At 36.4% G+C, this 23,596-nt stretch overlaps 1 protein-coding gene across 1 annotated transcript in view; it reads left to right on the forward strand.

Annotated features, from left to right (window-relative positions):
• Nucleotides 1-23,596, forward strand: part of LOC107103289 (arf-GAP with Rho-GAP domain, ANK repeat and PH domain-containing protein 2-like) — a gene marked incomplete at its 5' end in the record, with an annotated part of 61,361 nt that overhangs the window by 28,174 nt on the left and 9,591 nt on the right. Inside the window, 6 exons of the mRNA XM_015402938.1 lie at nt 1,015-1,092; nt 7,291-7,365; nt 7,852-7,969; nt 14,517-14,645; nt 16,377-16,510; nt 17,569-17,651. Of these exons, the coding sequence (XP_015258424.1) occupies nt 1,015-1,092; nt 7,291-7,365; nt 7,852-7,969; nt 14,517-14,645; nt 16,377-16,510; nt 17,569-17,651 (617 nt within the window). The remainder of the gene's footprint in view (nt 1-1,014; nt 1,093-7,290; nt 7,366-7,851; nt 7,970-14,516; nt 14,646-16,376; nt 16,511-17,568; nt 17,652-23,596) is intronic.

Below are 23,596 nucleotides of genomic sequence, written 5' to 3' on the forward strand. Positions count from 1 at the left end.
GTTTAAAAATAATAAAATTTTAAACTGATGTGTAGATCACTTTTGATTCAGTATTTGAGGCTGCAAATGTCATCTTTTTTTTCTTGTTATGGCAGAGTAAGGGACGGGGTTGTGACTGATGTGTGTGCTTTGCAAACAGGCAATGATGACGTGTCATGAGGAGATAAAAATGTCTGGTTTAACTAGGTTAGTGTTCCTTCCAATTAAATATCTGCAAAACAGCTGAATGAAATGCAGTCAAAGTGTAAAGCGTCTTTGCTTGAAAGAGGTGGAATGGGGACGGGAGTGGAAATAATTCAGACGTACAGTAAAATATTTTTTTTACTCCAAAACTCCATAAACTGCATTCAAACGAAAACCTGGACAGTGTCCTGCTGGCACGAGCCACAGCAAACTGGGGGGAAAGCCACATGTGGCTTGAGAGCCACGCGTTGACGACCCCTGATCTGGTTTGAGTCGTATGTTGTATGTCAGGTATGCAAGCTGTTTTTGCACAGTTCTAAGTAATATTTCTTACACATGTCAAAAGATTCCCACCTGAGCTGGGGATCTTTGTGGCTCCTCCAAAGTCTTGAAATACTGTTTATTATTTGGATGCTGTTATGAAATATATCTGCTCTAAACTACTCAACAACCTTATTCCTAACCTGTCTGTTGTTTTCCTTGTACTTCAAGCTGCTGCCTGTCAAATGTAATTATTTACCGGTAACAGACTTTTAAGACCTTTGAAAAACAAAGCATTTATGCTACAAGTGACATCTGCTCACTAATTTGATTACTTCTAAGTTAAATTGGGTTTACTGGAATTTACGTAGAGTTGTCGGAGTAAAAGAGTTCTGATTTATTTAAAAAAATGTTGTCCTCTTTTCATTTAACTTTACAAATTAATAAACTATTAATTGCCAATATATTACATTTAAAGCAAATATTATACAACTACAGGCTGACTTTGTGTGTGTTTAGGGGGGATGTCCAATTGTGTGTGCTGATATGTTTCTATGTTGTCTCAAACAGGTCAATGAAGAGCAGGTGCAACAGATGGAGACAGAGAATAGCTTCATCATCCGCTGGAATGAAAAAAAGGACACAGCGGTAAGTCGACCCACACAACCCTTATAGAAATGCATGTTCAAGAGCGTCTAGTGTGTACGTGTGTGTAGCTTTGTGTGCACATAGTTCTGTCTGCATGCAACAGGGGACTCAGATGTAGGATTCGTCGCTCTCTTGTTGTTTTTTCTAGCAGAAATGAGCAGGGGATGCAAAGGGAACAGAAGCCGGGATTTTGTTCTCGTTGACCTTTACAGCAGGTACTTTACGCCTGAATGATGGGAAAAAAAAGTCTCTTGGTTTAAATAAGTTAGTGGAAAATTAAATCCCGTGGTGCCGCTGAAATACGAATGGAGCTGTTTATGAAGGTTTTTCTGCCCCCACAATCTTCTCTCAAACCTGTCCTTTCTGCTTCATAGCACGTCGGGCCTGAGGGTAACTCATAGGAAAGCTTGTGCAGGTAACAACTGCACAGACTAAGATGGGTGTTCAGGTTTTTGTGTTGAAATAATACATTTTAAAATGGGAATGTTATTTTTCATCTTGATATTTCAAGTTATTTAGATTTCTGGAAAAATAAAGGTTGTGTCATTTATATTACATTAAGTTAATGCAGTTTTGTGCCTATATCTTGGGGATAAAATTGCATGCTGCAGAGATACTCTGACTAATTTATTGGAACATTAATCATCTTACTTTTCTTTTCCTTTGTCACTTGCTTTTAGGTGTTATTTCTGTTGGTGTTGAGGTGCCCTTGTTTGTTGTCTAAAAGCTGAACACAGGGTTCCCTCATATTTTGGACAATTCTGTTTTTTAATACCAGTCGCTATCAGTGTTTCAGACCTTAGATAAGATGCATGATCCCATCGGCATATAGGATTTTCTTTAATCCTCTTTTATCATCCTCACCTGCATGACTGCACTCAGCCACAGTAAGCTTTAACAAGTCAGAATTATACCCTGTAACTTGGACATGCAAACTTACAGATAATAAAACCTGGAAAAAGAATTCTAAACAAACTCTTTAGAGTGAAACAAATATTGAAATAGAATATTTGTTTTATTATCTTAGAGTTTAGCAAAGTTATTTACTATAACCATAGTAAAAGACTACATCACAATCTCTCGAATGCTGGATGCTCACCTTTTTTTTTATTTGACTTGTTGGTGCCTGACAATTTATGCAGTGTTGTATTTTCATAGACATTTTTCCTCGTTATGCTAAATATGTGATGCCAGTTTTTTAAATCACAAGAAATAAACCCATTTAATGTAACAGTTAAAAGTTACACCGTTAATAAACGAAATTTTACAGCATTTCTCGAAATCTCTTAACAGAAGGGCAGGTTTCATATTTATAATTATTTTATCTTTAGGAGACAAAACTTCATCAAAGTGGACTTTTAGGGCATTTTATAAAACATAAAACCTCATAATGACTCCAGTTAAATTTACAATAAAAGATGAAGCCAAATTCTACTTTTTTATTGTTGGTAGCAGGGAAAGAAAATCGTAAAGCTGTGAAAATCAGTGATTAAAAAAACAACTGAAATTCCGTTTAATGTGAAAGCTTAAATAGGCTTCAGACATACATGGAAAAGCATGCATAATTACTGCAAGTCCAACCTTTATAAATCTGTGGGTGGCAAATTACATTTTCATAAACTTTTATCATGTGAGAGTGGTTAGGAGATGTGTTGCAGTAAAATGGAAGAATTCAGAAAAATGCATTTGACTATATGGCTCTTACAGTGTTCTTGAAAATGTTTTATGCAATATTTCCATCATTTTCTAGACCTAATTAGCCGAGGATATGCGCACAAAAAAACTAGAACTTTGACTTATAATCTGCTTTCAATGTACAGACATTCTATATTTAAATCTCGTCTTTATGGCTTTTAAGTGTTCATCAGAAAAACAGCCTTGAGATAGAAATTTATATCCGTGGTGTTTCCAGTCCAATATGTTCATTTTACAATATAAACAACAAATGTTTCAATTTAATTTCCTGCAGTCATTTATAAAGGAAGGAAGGAAGGAAGGAAGGAAGGAAGGAAGGAAGGAAGGAAGGAAGGAAGGAAGGAGGACAGAAAGAAGGCATTGAATCTATAAATATTTCTCTAAACTCTTAAGCCTTTACTGAACCAATATAACATAATTGTTTCACTCCTACTAAAATTATCTAACGGTTCCTCCTTCACATTTCTTGTTTTGCACACCATACGTTTTCCTCCCTCATACAATGTGGTGAGTGCACATGCTAACAGTGCTTTTGTCTTAACTTCAGATCCTACTTGGCAAACATTTTTTTATAGTTTCTCCTCATAAAAAAAGATACAAAAATCAACAGTGGAATAAAATAACTTTTACCTTTGGTTTAATTACCTCTTCATCTTGTTTTCATTTATTGTTATTTTAGCAATAGAGAAATACTGAAGCTGACAGTCAGCAGCAGGATTAAATATTAATATAGGAAAACATGAATGTATTTGAAGAAGCAGTTTTTTTTAGATATGGATGTGTCCTTTTTTTTCCTTTTTGATTACTTAAGGCACATTGAAGGGTAAACTAGCTCTAAGTAAAATGTATTTGGCAAATAAAACATGTTTTTTCCATTTTTTTTTTTTTTTTGTCAGCAGAAATGATTTTGGCCTTTTGAACTCACTAATGGGTGCCATTATTGCTAGTTTTCTTATTATTTAATCTTGAACACTGAACTTAATAGAAGCAAAAGGGGCAACAATATTCCATATTTTAGATATCCTTACATTTTGGAGCACATATGATAAACTTTTACAGTAATTTTGGAAGGCATTCATAGTTTACCACTTTTCAATTAGTATGGGAAAGCTTGAGTCCCAAATCCTTACAAAAAAGGCTATACTGTAAGAGCTTTTCCAGAGCGGTGAATGTCTATAACCTGATTTCAAATCCTTTCTTTCATTTTTTCGGTGCTTAATGGTGTGCTCCTTTTTAAAATACTATAGCGTACTACCTGAAAAAGATTGGTCTGTTGAATCATGTTATCAGTTTGCCTTTGTCTGGAATAGCAATTCTTTGATGTCCGGAAAGATTTAAGAGAGACAAAAGGGCTAAAAGGAAGAAGAAATCTATGAGGGAGCAACTATATTTTCACTGCTCCATATTCTGCAGGTGAAGGTCCCGAAGGTCCTTATATTAAAGGCAGGGATTGGCAGAGATGCATCCTTGAAAGGACAAAATAGCTAGGTGTACATTGGGGAGTAGGTGAATCAGTGATATAATGAGGTGCAGGCAGTGTCTTGCCTTTTAAGCTGGTACTGACTCTAAAATCAATACCCTACATTTACAACCAGCACGGGCATGGTTTTAATTAACTACAAAAATGCCTTGATTCAATCTAATTTTCCTCACTTGCAGCTCCACAGATTCAGCAGCCTCAAAGAGATCTCTCTGCCTTCACACAAAAGTGAATAGCAGGAGGGAGAAAGAACAGAGCGTAACAACGTGGCTCCATATCCGCATGTGACATTTTCACAATTACAGCTTTTTGCTCCATTGGTTTAAATGACTGTAATTTCTGAGTCATTTTAGGGCCATAAGAGTCAGAAGGGGGCCTATCCCTCTTATTGTAAGACAGCTCAAGTCATTAATGGACCTCGCTTCACCTGCCCATTGAAATGACAAAGGGAATGTTACCTTAACTTCAAGGTAGCTAAAGAAAAAGGAATCCCTTCATGCTCACTTAGTTTTCCATTTTCTGAAAAGGGTAAGAAAAAGAACCAGTAAGTCATCAGAACCTTGGAAATTTAGAATCATTTTACTAAATATAACTTAATTAAAGATATGACTGTATTTGACAAAACCTTAGGATCTTTAAAGAAATTTATAATGTTCCTTTTAGTAATTGCAGTTCCAAACTATTAATTTCAACCTCATATCTGTCAACTGTTATAAGTAAAAATTTCACCTCTGTTATTGAAAACTGAAAATTAGTTTAATTTATAACAGAAGTTTGGTCAAATGTTTCAAGAAAGAACACAGTGCATGATTCGGGGTTTCAAATGAATTGCTATCCCATCCCTGATCCAGTGAAAGGTATAGGTGAACTAAGCTTGAGCCTGGGCCCCCCAAACATGCAGGGACCAACCAGAAGTTCTTGAATCTTAAGGTAGACAATTGGTCAAAAATATTATTTATTGAGAACAATACTACTTTTCACTGCAAAAATGATCAAGAAATTAGTCAACATTTCTTAGATTAAGTGTATTTACCTCTGATTTAAGTAGGTAAATAAGGTGATCTGCCAATGGAATTTGACATTTTACTCTTGAAATAAGATAATTGGATAATATTTGCTTTTTTAAAATGGAAATTGTCTTGTTCCATTGGCAAAGTGTCTCACTTACCTAATCAATTCATGGAAAAATGCACTTATTTTAAGAAAAAAATTTGTTACTTAGATTAACATTTTTTTTCAGTGTTGAATTAGAGCTGGTTGATATGACTTCAAATCAATATGATAAATAAACGCACAATAAATGTTCTGGCTCCTTTATCAGAAATAAAGGCATGTGCAGGAAAAGCAACTTATCTATTTATTAGATTAGATTAACATCTTGTACCCATTCAGGTTTAAACATTCAAATATGTCTCATTGAGCAGGAGAAAATGTTACCTCTCTTGCAAACATTTCTTAATGGAGCCTTTTGTACATCTTTGAATTCAACTGCATTGCTGTGCTGTAGGTGGTTGGGGTTGATTGTGTTACTTTGGGTAGTCCCAACAGTTTTCAGACAAAATGCAAAGTTTGTGTTCGATATCCTTCTTTTTCCCTTGGTTTGTTTATAAATACACTTCAATAAAGTATAACCAATTATGTGCGTTTCCCTTTAAGCTTAGCCATGCAAACTTGCCCCCCTGCCCCAGATTCTTTTAAATCTGTATTAAAAACTTGGGCGACAGTGGTGTTGGATGCAGTGGTTCGCCCTGCAACCGAAGGGTTGTTGGTTCAGTGGTAATGTTCTCTGCGGAGCAATACAGTAAGTGAAATTTCACCACTAGGTGGGCTCAACCGCCCACCTAGTGTCTGTAGACCTCAAGAAGAAAGGACACCTCTATTACCTCAAATCCAGCTGCAAATCCACTCCCTTTTTTACCTGTCGCTCATTTGTGCATATTTGCAAAGAATAAATATGCAGTGAAACAGCAACACCTTTAATTGAAAGATGTCTTGTGAAGAAGTGAGTCCCTCATAACTTTATCATTCTGTCAGAAAAAGAAGTTTATCTTGGCAAGTGATCATCTTCAGGTTAACGTTTCAATCCACTGGACTTTCCCTCTGCCATTTTGCTCCTACCTGACACTGCTCTGATGGTGTCATTTTTGGTGTCTTTTTTTCAAATTTAAAATTTTCATCCGAAATATTCCGCCCAGCTTATTCATAGTCTTTTGCCAAAGGACACTACAGTGATTTGTTATTATTATTTGTCAAATGGTAAAAAGGCCTTTTCTTTCAAGATTTGTTTCCAGTTTGTCACTGAAAATATTTTCCTAACTTTAAACCTTTGTCTACCTATCTGATGTTCTCAACATGCTCCTTTTGCTCTGGGCGCATCAGGACACAGTATTTTCTGACTGAACTGGAGCTGCTTGTGGTTGCATTAGCATTCACATTGTTTTAACTCCTTTAACAGTTTGAACATGCTATAATTTGCTAGAATACCTTTAATAGAATAACAATTTTCATAAATTACATTATGCTTCTTTTTACTTTTATGAGTTTTGTTTCTTCCTGAGGGTCCTCTTAGACCACAGAGCCCATTCTGGCACTTAACCTTCCTCTCTACAAATACTAAGAGTCTTTTCTAATGCATACTATAAATCATTGCTAAAGTAGCACACAAAGACTGTTCAGGTGTGCCCTCGAAATCTTTTTTTTTTAAACTTGCTAACTAAAAATCTACTTATGTTAAGTATTTTATTTGTGTTAGAAGTCAGAGGCACCGGTTTGTTCTTATATTTATACGTGTTTCCATCTCACATATGGTCTCTTTATTTTGTGAGGTTATGCTTTTTATTGACACTACATTTTATTTTACTGCTATGGCAAACAAACATCTTGGGTCTCCACAATTACTTGAAACTTTTATTTCTCACTGTTCTCTGTTACGATATTTTAGCACTGTTGAGATGATATTGGGTAAAAACAGACAAATTGACAAAACATATATATATATTTATTTTTACCTTGTTCCTCTACAGTTCTGTCCAGCGGGGGATTTGATCTTCGAGGTGTACCTTGAAAGGCGAGAGCCAGAGCAATGCTGTTTAATAAAGGTGAGTGTGTGTGTCTTATGCATAGGCTGTTGCTTTCAGAATGCCCTGAAGTAAAAAGGGGGAAAAGTAAAAGTGCAAGAGGAGATGGAGGTTGTTAAGGGTGAAAAGGGTGGGTTAAACAAGAAATGGAGGTTCATAGAACAAGGCTGAGACATCGGTGGTTTAACCTGGTGGGATTACCGCCACTGAAACGAATCAGACACAAACTAATCAAATAAATCTGTTTAAATTGTTCAAGTAATTGCATTTTACAAGTGGTGCCGGCAGCTGAAGGTCACAGACTCCTGTTCTAAGTTTGCTGCAAACCTTAAGAGGGTTGAGGTTCAGATAAAAGCAGCAGGAAAAGGTGTGTTGGCTGTTTTCTTACTGTTCAGACAGGTATATTTTTACCCTAGAATGTCATTTGCAATGAATAACTTTGCATAAAACAATGTGTTTTTAGCATATTTTCTCTTTGTGACAATTTATTTTTCTCCCCTGTGATAGCTTTCTCCAAGTATGCGGTCTTCAGAACTTGCAGAAGCTGCGCTGAGTATGAGAAATTGCACATTTAAGGCAGAAGACATGTGGACCACCTTTGAAGTTATCGAAAATGGAGAACTAGGTAAAAAGATGTAATTCCTGCCTTTTAAAATGAATTTGATACAAACAGTGATAGAAGCACTTTTTCTGCTTAAATAGATTTTTGTCAAATTTTTTTGTTTCTTTCAGTTATGGTAAGTAAAAAGGATCTAGAAAGAGGAGCAAAAAACCTATTTGGCTTAATGAAGGATTATGTTCATTTGCTGAAATAATAAAAACCCACTGCCGATCAAAAAGAACAAAAAGGAAATTCAATTGGAGCAGTAGAATCAAACTCAGATTAATGATAGTGTAATCCAAATTAATTTAATTCATCAATACAAGAATACAATTCCATTACATATATTTAACTAACACCAAATTATGTATCCAAACCACCCTTAACTATAAACATAGTAGAATAAAAGAAAAAACAAAAAACATTTCAGCACCTGTCTCAAAAATTATTTTCTATTGTTCTTTATTATCCACTTGGATTTATCTGATTCAAAACAATGTTAATGTTAGGCAACCAACCTAACCAAATATCAAGGTAGTTTCATTTTTTTTTATTTTAAACAAAAATAAAAATGATTAAATTCAACTTGAACCTATAGCTGCATGGAATTTTTCTAAAAAAATAAAGTTTGCTGTTCCAATTCCGGTGCTTTATGTCCAGTTGAAAGATTTCAAGGCCGAGGACAAATGAGACATTGACATCCATCAGTCTGAAAAGAATTACAGTTATTTCTAAAGCCATGTTTTCTCTATTCGTGAAGAAAACATGGGACAAATCTTCCCAGGAATGAAAAACCAAATTTTCCCAGATATTTAAACTTCTAAAGCATTTTTCTTTCAGTCAGTGTCTGTATTGAGGACTCCTTAATCAGAAAGAAACTGGGAAAACGTCATCCATAGGAGAGTAACAAGGCCAATACCCTGATGACCCAAGAAGAACAAATTTAATAAAAAAAAAAGGGGGAAATATATGGTCATTTTATGTCCAGATATAAATCTGATTGGAGTTTGAATTAGATACCCAATCATATCTTACTTAAACCAATTCTGCTCTTCCCTAAAGGTGTAAAGGATTAATTAATTAATTTCAGATTACCAAATTTTGTTGAAAGTAGAAATCAGTGAAATTGTAGATTAAACAAAACCAGTAATTAAGGCTTATTTCTATTTTTTAAAATGTAATGATTAGATAACTGAATTTTGTATTAGGTCATATTCATATAATTTTAAAATGTATCTGATCAGAAAATGTTTCATGTTTATAAACACCAGTCTTTTTACATTCCACTGAATACGTAGGTTTGTGTCACGTCTCTTCAAATTTGTCTCATCAATCAGCATCAGCTCTTGCAATTGCTTTTCAGATTAACACCTGAAAAATGTTCGCACTGTACTCTTATAATAGAGTGTTCATTCACAGCTTTCTTTTCCGATAGCCCTCTTTGCTCTTTGCAGCTAGAATATAATTACTAGAACACTTTCATGATTAATTTTGTCAGTTCCTGCTGTTTTCTCGCCCGAAACCCTGCATGAACTTTTCCTTTCTTTTGTTTCGTTCTGAAACCTGGGCCAAAGAATTTTAGTCAATGCCAAAACATGTTGTCAGTGACAGCAGGCTTGCCTCCTGCCTTATATTATTTTTAATATGAGGCAGCCTTGATTTATTAACTGTTATTTAAAACTTTTGAAGTTTAAAACGTCATAGCTTTAGTTAGAATGTATAAACATGGTTGACTTGTAATAATAAGTTAACAATGATTTTATTGTCATACCTTACTGCTGGGTGATGTCAGAGATGTAGTATACATTGAATACAGAAAGAAGAACTGCATACTTAGATTTATCGAAAAATTAAGAAAATTTAGCAATCTCTGCATGCATCGTTTAACATTAAAAAGGAATTGGGAAAAAAAGGGGAACATTAAGTAATTGAATATGTTTCAGGGTTTTTTTAGGACAAGTGATGTTATGAAGTCTTAACAGCTGCTTGGCGGAGGGATCCGCAATAACAGTCCTTTGTCAACATAACGTGCACTTAAGGAGCTCTCCAATTCTGCACCACATTCATGAATGTTGTGGAAGATTTTGTTGAACACTATGGTAAATACGGAAGAGTCCTTCCGTCTCCCACTGCCTGCACCGGGTTGAGGGCATCCTAAGACAAAGCTGGCCTTTTGGTTAAGCTTATTGAACTCCCTCCCCTCAGCTGCGCACAAGCAGCTGCTACAATGAAACTACATCATAAAATAGGACTAAGTCCATTGTGGATGTAAAAGTCTTTAGCAACACCCATGGAAGGAAATGAGGTAACTGAAAGTGGGTGAAAACCATTAACTAAAACGATGTTTAATGACGTCACAGTTCAGTATGGATTTAATGTTTTAGAACCAAAGTTAATGTTGAATTTAAAATGAGATGTAATATGTTTTAAAACTTATTCAAAACAGTTGGGATGTGTTAGACCAATTCACTACACGAATCAAACACCCAACCTGCAATGGATCATCCTGCATGACATCAAGTCCTGACTCTGCCCAAATTATGGTTCTGGCTTGGGTTTAGGCATAAAATCTTAGACTTGGACAACTTTTATTGTCATTTTGTATACATAGAGTTTTCCTTTAGTACAGCTTTTCATACAGTAAATGAACATTTCCATTCCATAAAGTGCAGCAGTGATGAAATGTAAACATTGTGGGAGAAAAAAACATGGTGAAAAAAACATGGTGGAAAAAACGCATTAATATATTTGGTGCAAATATGTAGTATTTTTGGTTTGTTGTTATCAGTGTTATCAGCAGTCGGATGGCGGTGGGGAAGAAACTGTTGCAGAATCTGTTGTGCCTACATCAAATGTTGCAATGCCTCTTCCCAGGGGGCAGCAGGGAGAAAAGTTCGTGGTGGTGGTGTAAGGGGTAATGGATGATGTTACGGGCATGGGACACGCAGTGCTGGGATGAAATGTCTTTCTATGGAGGGAAGAGGACCATCAATAATCTTCTCTGCTGTTCTCACCACTGTTCTCACCTTCTTCCAGTCTGAGGCGCTGCAGCCTCCACAACACACAGTGAGACAGCTGGTCAGAACGCTCTCTATGGTGCATCTGTAGAAGGTCATGTGGATGGGTGGGGGCAGGTGGGCTCGCCTCATGCTCCTCAGGAAGTAAAAGCGCTTTTGTGCCCTTTTGACTAGTGAGAAAATCTGTGCACATTACTGCAAAACTAATTGAAAAAGAAAAGATGCAAATAGCTTGGTTCAGTGCAGTCTCCTGTAACACTGGTAGGGCTGGGTATTGTTCAAAAATTTCCGGTTCCGGTACCAATACCGATACCTTCACTTCGATACCGGTTCCTGAACGATACTTTTTTCGATACCAGTTTTATAATATCAATTCGAAGAAAAAGAAAATTACACAACATAAAAAAGTACAAATCTTGAGTTTTATTTTAAGCTCTGATTTTTCCATTTACATTTTTCCTCTTACATAAAAAAAAAATGTCAGTGTCTAATATTCACTGTTACATTGTGAGGACCTTTTTACTTAGCAGTTTTCCTTTAGAAAAATTACCATGTCTGACAAACAAGCCCGTTGAATGGGATCCTACTGACAGCGCACCGCTGGTATGTGGGGGTCTGAGCGGCTCTCACAGAAATATTGGAAGGCAGGATGAACTGACTGCACTGATTAAGTTTTCAGGTGGATTGTCCCACTTAAAAACATAATAAAACTACTTTATTCCCACTGATCACAGCAAATATAGATGCAAGGCAAATAAAGGATAGAGTAGCTCCGCCCAACGCGCGTCAGACACACTTTTCGACCGCACAGCCAGAGCAGCAAAGCTGCTTCAGCTGCGCGTCAGAAGCTAGTACAAGCAGCAAAAAGGAAGCAGCAGACGTGATTTTGCTGCTCCTGCTGCCTCCAGTTTGAAAGCAGCATGATTCACTCCGCTCTGGCTTTGCTCTGCCCACGGGCTGCTGAGAGGAGGATGGTCGCGCCGGCTGCGGTCCGCTCTTCTTGCAGCCAAACACCGAGCAACTTTCTGCTCTTAAATTGTTTCCGTGCACGATGTATTGCATTGCGCACTATTGGCATCAGTCTTAATAATGAGAAGCCACACTTTTGACCTGGGGGGCATTTTAAAGGGGTTCCATGATGCTCGCAACCAGTTCACAACAGATACACATGAACCCTGGCTGTAGGCGTGACCACCTGTGTATTTTTCCTGGATGACGCAATCACGTTAAGTGTTACAGCCAATCACCGAAACTTGGTACCGAAAGACGAGGCATGTTTAGATACTCTGTAGAACCGAAGCATTTCGGTCGGTACCATAAAAGAACCGAAGTTCGGTACCCAGCCTTAAACACTGGGCAGGCAGAAAGCGGATGATCCAAAAAAATAACTAACCAGGGGGTGAAGAGGGTTAAAAAGCAACCTCTTAGGGATCTTCAATAGATGTGAGTCACCCATCTGTAGCTGCTGAGGTCAATAAGGTGTGTTTTCTTAGCAACTGATATCTCACAGGTGGTTTTCCACAGCTGTGGTACTTTCCCTAGGTTCAGACTGATGAATTTAAGTAGTTGTCTCTCTGGTAGTTGTCAGAGAGAAAGGGTATAGCAGCAATTGAGACTGGGCTCTCCTTACTGTGCGTCTCGCTAACGTTTCTTTGTGTACAACTGGTTTATATAGAAACTAGAGATTAACCAGGTTAGAATCGAAGCCCCCCAACGTATGGAAAGGTAATAAGCTAAGAGTTTGTATTGTCTTCACTATGGCAGGTAATACTCTGGGTCAAGGTTGGGGGAGTGGAGGACAGGTAAAGATCATTTTAAATATCTGTAGATCAGAGGATGCTGTGTATGGGACTTTGTTGGTGACTGTGTTGATGACTTTTTAATTTTCTGAAGCATAAGAGAGGAGGGTGCATATATAGACCATGTACATGTATAAAGACCTGCCATAGGTAATACAGCCTTAGGCTAACAGGTAGCAATTTTAATGGCCTTACTATCGAGAATCCCTTTAAATGCACCAAAATGCAGTCTAAAGTAAATTTAAACTGTGAATGGCCTTAACTGTGTTTCCATCCATCCATTCTTCCATCCATGCATGCATCCATCCATGATGTACTGCATGCATTTTCTCTGGATAAATCACAGCCTGTTATAATTTTTTTTTTTATGTTTAAAAGTAATGAATTCAGGCTCCATCAATTAAAACCCTTGCTTACCTAATAAGGTGGTATAAACTTTCTCCTGTGGTCTGCTTTGTAACCAATTAGTGTCAATTTCCATTTTTGCTTGGCATTTTGTTGCAGGGCTCATGCAAAGAACAGACCACCATTAGTTGGCCTTGCGAATAGGAGACCACGCTATCTTAGATCATGCTATCTCTCTAATGAACCGGTGTCTGCGAATGTGGCGGCACACAGAAATTATCCGAGCACCATTGGTCTGATTATATGCGCATTAATTAATCATCAGTGTCTTGATCTGCCATAGATTAACTTCATCTTTCCTGCATGATCGACCTAGAGAGCTGACCCACCTCATCACACATTAATAGGCAATGACAGCTCCTTGTGCTTCACACTTAGCCATTTGATCATAGAAGAGAATCAGGGAACCGGGAAAGTCAGATTTGTCGCAAAGCTGCTTAGCTCAGCCATCCCCCGTGCGCTTTTCATCAGTTCACTCGGAGTTTACACCTTGCTCATATGCTTATTTTCCCTCTCGCAAAGTTCCAGAGGACATGCCGTCCTCTTCTAACAGCTAAGGTGTGCTGAACACAAAATTTATTTATTTATTTATTTTTATATTTGCTGACAGTTTCAAATATATTTCAAGGAAAATCTGCTCCTCTAAGGTAGAGTAAACATTAAAGCTTTTATGAAGGCTGCAATGTGACAGGTTCTGCTCGTAAAGCCACAAAGAGGAAAGCGGCAGTGTATTAATTACAGTAGTCATCTTTGTGAATAGCTTCAGATAAACAAAGTTAACGAGAACAATGGAAAGGAAAAAAAAGGGGGTAAGCTAATATTTGTTGGGAAAAGAGGAACTAATTCTGTGGCCTGGGTCTGTAGAGATTCCAGCTCTAAGATAAGCTCTGTGTTATTAATAAGTTATGCCACTGTGACTCTTCTTACCTCCTTTGGTTATGAAAAACATGGGGGTGTAGAAATGGAAGCATCAGAGCAGAGGAGGTAGTACACAAATTATCTGCTTTTTTTGGCTGACAGCATGCACCCTGTTCGCCAATTAGGATGAGATAATAGGTCTATTTTTCACATGAGTGTGTTTTTATAATCAGCTCCTGATATGCTGTAGATAATTTAAACTGCTCTTTAATGACAATAGGAGCAACAACAAGATCATAATGTTGTTATTTGGTTTACATGCATTCATCTTGGGTGTGGATGGGTGCCATGCATGTCGAATTGAGGCAAGGCCAGAAAATAAAATGGTTTTATTGTTGTTTTTTGATCTTTTGCATTGCTTCACGCATTTACAGTATCTTTTCAATTGCTGATTTTACCAATAACGCAAGACCTGTTATTTTCTTTTGACAGAGCGACCGCTGCACCACAAAGAAAATATTCTTGAACAAGTGTTGGAGTGGAGTGCCTTGGACTGCCCAAGTTCAGCTTTTCTTGTTTTAAAGAAATTTGCAGGGGCCAAAAGAATGGCCGGAGGAAAAGGTAAAGAATAATGTCAGGAAGGTCCTGTCAATTGAACTTCATGCAATAAAGATGATTTATTTAATACTCATTCAGGCATTACTTATAAATGTTTCTTATTGGTAATAATAATTAACAAAATTAATCCAAAGAATATTGCAATTTTTTACATTTATTTATTTATTTATTTTTACATTTGATGAATGGATAGTAAAGTAATCTACAATCTATTTCCAACCAATGAATACACTCTGGAAATGTGTTACTTATTCAGATCAACTGCTATCTTGAATAAAGGTAAAATGTATGTATGCAAATATTCAATTATAAATTATTACTATTAGTATGTAATAATGAAATACAACTTTATATTTATCTAAAGCAATGCTACAGTAGCAGCCATTAAAAACGGTCCCTTACCAGTCAAACACCAGCCGAATGGCAGCCCACTTCCCTGCAACTCCCAGCAAAATCCCCTTCATGTACCCAACATTTTCTTTTATATTGACTGCCCCCTTTCACTGACTTAAAGGACACAACACTTCTCCTTAGATCTTAATGTCCATAAATCATGACAGAATATTTTAGTACAAACATTTATGTTTAAAAAGGAATTATAGGGGACCAGCCAAGGGCCCGTCAAGGAAAGTGGGGACATTTTGAATGGCTACTGCTGTAAAAGGGTGAATTTTAGCCAAAAGTTATGAAGCAATTGTGGAAATACTTTCTTTAAAATAGCAACTACAAAAATACAAGTCATACATGAATGTAGATAAAAGTAGAAGAAAAGCAATATGAAAAGCAGTGCGAATTTTTTTCAAAAATTACCCAAGGGTCCATTTGAAAGGAGGTTCCCATTACAGTTTGGGGCTGCATGCCAAATTTAGTAAGGAAAATTCTAATTCCGCATCTCGATGCACCATCTCTACTAAAACATGGGGTTAGGAACATTATAGTTTGGGTGTAGATTTAATCGGTCTTTACACTACAAAAAATGGGAACCTAAGTAAGTATTTTTTCTTAAAATAAGAGCATTTTTTTCTTGAATTGAGCATGAGAGACTTTGGAATAAGATTTACATTTAAAATAAGAAAAACAACTGCATTCCCCTATTTCAAGTCCATAATATCTAATTATCTTATTTTAAAGGTGTGAAGCCCATTCCATTGTCAGGTCATCTTATTTTCCTACTCAAATAAAGCATAAATACAGTTATTTTAAGACATTTGTGCTCATTTTCCGAAAGTTTTTGCAGTGTAGATATGACCACAGATAGGATCGTCCATCTTGGAATAGAACCTCTAAATGGTTGCAAAAACTGCAACCGCAAATCTTCAGCAAGAGCAATAATGGAATAATTTTTCCCAAAGCAAAGGCTTGACAATTTATATTTACTTAGTTCTTTATTAAATCTGACTTCTTGTAGCAAAGATTTTAGACACTAATTGCCTGATGATGGTAGTGACACATTCAGAAAGACTTGCAAGTGTTATTTCACCAAAGCTTAACACTACAACGTATTGACTTATGGGTCCTTATCACAAATGCAGGAAATTCCTTTCAGATTTTAGTTTGGTGAAAATTTTAAAAACCCTTTATCAATTTCAATCCACTTTACAATTATGCATAAAATCACATAAAATTGAGATTAAAAGTATGAAATTCCAGAGATGTTAATATGTAAGCAATACACTTTAAATCATCAAATTCATTTTTTTTTTTCATGTTATGCAACAATAACTGTTTCAACAGACTCAAGGCAGTTTCTAAAAAGTGACTATCTTAAGTTCAGCGATGGATCCACCAAACTGCTGTCGGGTCACAAATTTCAGGACAAGTACGTTGTGCTTCATTCAGAAAAGCTGCTTCTTTACAGAGATATCAAAGTAAGTTTTTTCTTTTTTTTAAGTTCTGGCTTTATGCACTGTCACATCACCCTAGTAAAGACATTTAACCAATTGGGCTTTTCTTGCTTGCAAATACCAGTCCTTTAGAGGAACAGCGAGGGCTGACATCCTAGGGAAATATAAAAGACAAAAAGGTTTAGAAGCTTCTTAGTGGAAAAACCCCCCCCCCAAAAAAAACAAGAGTTACAGTGGAGCATACATCACTGCACCCTAATAGACCCAAACCCAGCCAGTCTCAGTGACATCCCTTGTATCTTTTTCATATGTCCCTGAGCGTACTCTGCAGCTTTTGGATTTTTAAATTACAGAGAAAAATAAAACACACTGATAGCAGCAGGCTCCATATTTCTGTCTCTCTTTTCTTAAACAAAAAGAAAGAATGCAGAATGTGAGAGAGGGAGAGAGGACCAGCAGGATCAAGTTCCCTGGAGGCCTTTTCTTCTCAGCACATTTCTACAGTTGAAACATGGGATTCGTAAAGGAGTGTGAAGATGTGTTAATAATTGATGGAGGGGCTGCCTGTAGGGTGGGAGGGTGTGTGTGTAGGTAGGAGGCAAAATCGTGCGTGTGTGGGGTTGGGGTGTGAGAGGGGGTCCATGCTTTGCAAGCTTCTCTAAATATAAGGTTGCAAACGAATGTGGCTAATTACTGCATAAACACAAGGTAAATTAGAAGTGTTACTGCAATTTAATTGATATTCCTTGGCCTCTGCAATTATTGCCAGGTCTGTATTTAGTGCAAATTATGCAGGATGAAATGGAAGAGCGGGGTGTGGGTTTTGATGTGTAGGTGTCAGAAGCAAACAAGAACTTTGATTTTTGTTTGCTTTGTTCTCCCTCACTTTGTTCTTTGGAAGTTAGAAGATTGAGGTTGCTAGTAATGATTCAAACTGATTGCTGCCTTTTCTGTGATTCTTATTTGGTTGTTTTAGTTGAGCGTTATATGCTTTTTTTCCCCCAGATTTATATTATTTTTTTGTGCAGGAATATTTATTTTGTGTCTTCTTGTCTGTGCTCTCTCTTTTTTTTTTTATGCAGAACACTAAACCTGAAAAGGAGATTCAGTTGAAGATGGCAAAATGTTACCTTGGCCTGAAGAAAAAGCTCAAACCTCCGACCAAGTAAGTATTAAAATCATTCAATGAATGGCTGAATACACTGCAAAAACGATGTAGAAATAAGTAAAAATGTCTGATGAAAAATGAAGGGTATTTACCCTTAATTTGAGCAGGCAGTAAAGATGATTTACCAGTGGACTTTTTTCTCCTAAAATAGGATAATTAGATTATATAAACTTGAAATAAGGTTATTCATTAGTTTTTTCTTACTTTAAATGTAAATAATCTTGTTCCAATGGCAAAGTATCTTACTTACCTTCTCAATTGAAGAAAAAATGCACTTATGTAAAGAAAAAATTACTTATTTAGATTACATTTTTTGCAGTGTATATCTTTAGATATTTTCTCAGTTGCATCTGTTGTATTGAATGTTGTGTAATGTGAATTGGAGAGGCTGAAATGAAGCTTGAACTATTCTAGGTAGATAATTTTGACATTCACAGAAACTATATCAACATGTAGATTTTGAATAAGGTGCTTCAAGAGAAATTGAAGGTCAGCGATTGGTGGCAGAATGCTTCTTTTAATTGATGTAAAAATAAGCATGTAAAAATTTAGCTTTTTGACAGTGATAAAACAAGTGTTTTAATGGTAAGGTGGCTAATTATAACTTTAATGAAAGCTGTACTGTCATGTTGTTGATGTATTTAGGTGCCGGTCACATTGATTGGTACCATCTGTAAAGGTTAATTATATATTAGACTTAGGGCCTGATCTCAAAAGAGTCAAAATAAAGAGAAGTAAAATGCATGTGCAAAAATAGGGACTTAATTAAAAGGAGCCTTTTCTATACAATAGATTGCAGATCCAAGTTTCTGTTATGTTATTTAGTCTCTGTTTAAACATCGGTTTGAAAAAAGATTGGAGTAACGTCTTTTGAAGTGAAATATCCACTGTCAAAATTAGCATCATCTTTTAGTTGCCTTAGTTCTCACAAAAAAAAGAAACAATGTGTTTACTAAAAACAGAAAATATTGAAACATCTATATCTGGTTAAAAATGGCACAAAGAAAACAAATTGAACCTGTAAGCTTTTGTTTTCTCATGTGGGATTTGATGCTAGTAACAAAGATCAGAAGCGTCTGTAACAAAGCCTGCAAAGGCATGGTTAAACTGTGTGAGGTTCAAAAGAAGCCCTGTGGAACATTTCACAAATAATTAAGAAAATTTGCAGCGTGTCAGTAACGTGAAGGGGAATAAAAGAACATCCAAGCGAGGGAGAGTCCCTCTGAAGTAAATCGGTGTTCAACACTTTGTAAAAGACTTGCAGTCAGTTTAAGGATAACAATTCTTGATGTAAAATGGCAAAGATCTTGAGGGTTTAATCTTCTTTAGAAGACACATCTTTTTAAACAATTCTGAGCTAATTAAAATTCCAGATGTACATACAGTGACGTGAATGAGCGCAGTGAGAGAAAGAGTCTTCATGAGGAGTATTTTCCGAGAAACCAGAACATGATATTTTTTTTTTCCTTCTTAATCCAAAGAATTTAAACTGAATTTAGTCCAAATCAACAGTTTTCAGTATAAATGTGATTGACTGCTGTAAAAGTTTTAGGATTTTAGGCTAAAAGCCTCTTCATGTTGGATGGTATCAACAATATCTCCAATAAAGAACAGAATATGGTTTTCTGTTGCTTAGAAACCAAGCAGTCAGTCTGTTAGACAGACACACGTAGGGACGCTTGGTCTTTATTGAAGTAGAGCATCAACTTCTTTAAAAGTGAAAACAGAGGGATTTTTAATGTCTGAGTGCAAACATGAAATTTTTTATAATCTCTGTGAATACAAAAGAAAAAATATATTTTTTGAAAAAGCAGGTTATTTTTATCAAAGCTATTTGGAAATTCATCATGTCAGTAATAAGTAAGGGGTTTCAGACACAAATAAATCTGTCTACTAAAACACTACACGACTAGAAATAAACTGAAATAATCTGTACAGCACTTTCTTTCTGGTGGTAAAGTGCTCTAAGAATAAGGCTGGATTGGATATTTGAATTTATAGGCTTTTAAATATTTCTTTTGGTTAAGTTACATATATTTATTTAGCTTGGATTTTTAGGGTGGTGACGATGACCGTCAACTAATGTAGTTCTGATTTCATTTGAACACCAACAAAGTCAAGTCTATTATTCTTGAAGTTTTTTGTAGTTTGTTTGTAAGTGCCTAAATATATCTCCTTTTGCACAGCAAAAAATAAAATCTATATAAGTATTTTTTTCTTAGAATAAGTGATTTTTTGTTGAATTAAGGAGGTAAGTGAGACACTTTACAAGACACAAGACAATTTACATTTAAAATTAAAAAAACAATTGCATGTCTTATTTCTAGTGCATATTATCGAATTATTTTATTTTAAGAGTAAAGTACTCGTTCCATCAGTAAATCATCTTATTAACCTACTCAAATTAAAGGTAAATATACTTGATTTAAGACATTTTTACTTATTTCTAGATCATTTTGCAGTGTGAAATCAAAAGTTAACACTGCAAAAACAATCTAGAAATAAGTATACATTTCTGAATTAAATTAAATATATGTATCCTTGATTCCAGTAGGAACATAATAGGATTTGCCAATGGAATTATTTTTTATTCTTACAATAAGATAGATAATGTGCATTAGAAATAAGACAATGCAAATTTTTATTATTTATTTTCAATGCAAATTGGCGAAGTGTCTCACTAATCTTCTTAATTCAAGAAAAAATGCACTTATAAGAAAAAAATTACTTATTTAGATTTTGCAGTGAATGCAGTAACAGTGGGCAGCCTTGAAATGTGTGAATAACTGATCTGCTTTGGTGGAGCTTCCAGTCAGCTGATTAAAAGACATGCTATTATTAGCCTGCAAACTTAGTTGAGGAAGAGTATTCATGAATAATAGTGATGGATTAGTGTGCATACTATGTCTAGCTGCCCAGCAGTGGACAGGAAAAGGTGGGAGATTGACAGTAGTTACTATATGCTTCACGCAGCAAGAGAAAACTTTGGCAACTCTAGTATTCAGTCTATTCTTGCTCTGACTTGAAACCACAAGAATGGCAATCAACACTATTGAAACTCTTTACATTTTGTCAAACCTCTATTCACCAGATAGTGACTGATTCCTACTCACAAGTGCAGAAGTTTAGATACACTTTTTCTCAGCGAGAGGCATCAAATCAGACTTAACCTGGTTTTAGATCCTAAACCATTGCAGCAATAATTCAGTTCATTGTTTTGGTGAATTGCTAAAAATGCTAAAAAATGGCATTCATCTTTTCTTATAATTAATGAAACATACCAAAGCTTCAGCTGTTCTGGTGGATAAATAAGAGGGATTTTTTTTAGGAAGCCATACCCCCATAAATCACATTACTTATTTATTATTCCTCATAATTTTCTTCATGACAGAATTTTCTGAGTCAGGGAAAGTGTGAAAAATGAGTCCAGTGAGTGGTTGTCTAAAGTGCTCCATGGGAAGAAAAACTGGATAAGAGGGAAGGACTGGGAAGCAAAGAGGCACACAAAACGAGAGGATGAAGCAGCGTGGTATCATAAGTGTAATGTTGAGTGGGCTGTGGGAGAGGTATTACGGTGAATAAAGAAATAAAGACAGAGTGCTGAGGAAAATGGAGAGAGTAGTGGTGAGAGGGTGAGGAGAAGCGGCGCTTCAATACCTCATTAGGGAGTGTTCGGTGTGTGAGCGTTGTTGGATCGGCTGCCTTAGCTCACAGGATTTGTGCTGGGGGCTGCAGCCTCTCAATATCTGCCCTTTATTTATTTTTTTGCTTTGTTCTCCCCCTGCTCCTTTGCTCATTTCATTTACAGCTGCGAAGGTTTCAAGAGCACTGGAAAGTGGTCTTTTACATTCAAACTGCCCATGTGTTGATTAAAACACTATGAAACGTAGTAAGGGGCCATTATAACACCACTTCAACAAGCCGTATTATAATGAATACACACTTGATCAGCTTATTAATTAAGGTAAACTTAAAATAACATTACAAACAATATTAGCGATATTTAGGGCTCTAATAATACACTCTTGGGTTCATGAAAACGAGTCAAGCTTTTAACAACAGGCAGGTATTCTTTTTTTTAATGTTTTTTTTTGTCAAGAGAAAAAAGGTTTTAAAAAAGCACAAACTATGTTTCAAATTATATATACCCATTGTAGAACATTATTTTCCAGTATGTACTGTGCACTTTCTATGCTTATCTACCTCTCAGTAAAGCCTTTTTAGTGTTTTTCCATTATTGATATTAATGGTTAATTAATATCAACTTGGAAGGTGGTAAAAGTTTATTGTTTCTGAGTATTTTAGTTTATTGACTACACATGATTAAATACAGTACAGTCCGGACTCGTAAAATGTAACAAAGCTGTTCGCTCTGACACCAAAAGGAATCTATAAATGAGATGCTGCTATTAGCATCTTTGTATAGCCCCAGTGGTCTTTCAATTCAATTCAATTCGGTTCATTTATATAGCACCAATTCCCAACTCATGTCATTTCAAGGCACTTTACAGTACAACAGATCATACAGTCAAATTGATTCAAAGTTTTCTATCTAAGTAAAACCAGTTGATTGCATTGACTCATTGACTCGAATGCAAACCCATCACAATAAGCAAACTTGTAGTGACAGTGGAGAGGGGTTCAAGGAGACAGAAGCAGCGCTCTGAGCCATCTCCAATGTCAGAGGATGAAGAGAGCACATCTAGCCAGTCACAGTCAGAGAAACAGAACTACACTGAAAAACAGGCCGATCTCGAACATCACTACTAACAAATCATTTGTATCTTGAGTGGCACTGTTTATTTTCCTACCAAGTGTCCAAAATGCTGCCTGTTAAATAGTTCAGAATCAAAGGGAATTTATGCAGTGCTTTGGTAACTGTGCAGCAGAGGTCACGGATTAGCAGACCGCGGCCTGGATCTGGACCCACCTGCTGGCTAATCGGGACCCAGCCGGATTTAAAACATTTATAAATTAGTGGAGCAAAAAATAGCTCGGCTCGGTATTTTGACAGTGACGGACGTAAAAGACCTACGTGGACAGTGATGAGCGGAGTGGAACAGTTCTCATTGGTTAGCATGACAGACAAGTACTCTGAACAACGTACGTGAGCGGAGTGCTGACGGAGTACATGGAATCTGGGGGTTAGTCGATTTAAAAAAATCCCTGTTGAGGTTTTAGCCTTAGGCAGCAAGAAAATAGAGCCCTGATTGGATAACATTCCAAAACATGTTACTTCCAGACATCACATCAAAATACTTAAAATTAGGCTATATGCTTACTTTCTTGTGTTTATACTGTGGTGCACAAATGCACATATTTAGCTAAAAATGGTTTTTCTGCATCATTTCCTGAACTGGCAGTAGCCAGATTGATATTTGTAGAACCGAGTTGAGTTCTAGGTTATCAATCTGGGATGGCTGCCGTTCAGTCTGTCCGTGAAAAGGAGGGACATTTAAGGCAATACTTCGAGCTGTTTGGGTGACGTGCCAGCTAGTACCAACCCTTCATAGTACGCTTTCAGCCAATCGTAGCAGCAAATCTGGATGTCTCATAAGCTGATAAATCAAACTTTTTCCAAATCCCGTCAGATTTGATCTAATACCGAGTCCATTGCGGTATCTACAGGTGAGTCCTCCAGTGTAGCCATGTTTGTATTGCCCTGCCCAGCAAGGCCCTTCTGTCATCATTCCTACACGCCCTAAAAAACACTGCTTGGCATATCATTGGTCCGACCTGCTGGTGATTCAGAGATGGACGTATTAATGGATTTGTTGTGAGACTGAAAACTCACATCAATCCAGCTTCCAGTGCAAGATTAGCATTTTCCTCCCGTTTCACTAAAGCCAGATTATATTTAGTCCAATTGGTTTAATTTGTTAGGAGAAAAATCCCCCTTAACTACCCAGGCTAGTTGAAATCTGCTCTCTGTTTTAAAATCC

The sequence above is a fragment of the Cyprinodon variegatus genome, unplaced genomic scaffold (genome assembly GCF_000732505.1).
Source record: "Cyprinodon variegatus isolate N-32 unplaced genomic scaffold, C_variegatus-1.0 Scaffold1414, whole genome shotgun sequence".
NCBI classification, from domain to species: domain Eukaryota; kingdom Metazoa; phylum Chordata; class Actinopteri; order Cyprinodontiformes; family Cyprinodontidae; genus Cyprinodon; species Cyprinodon variegatus.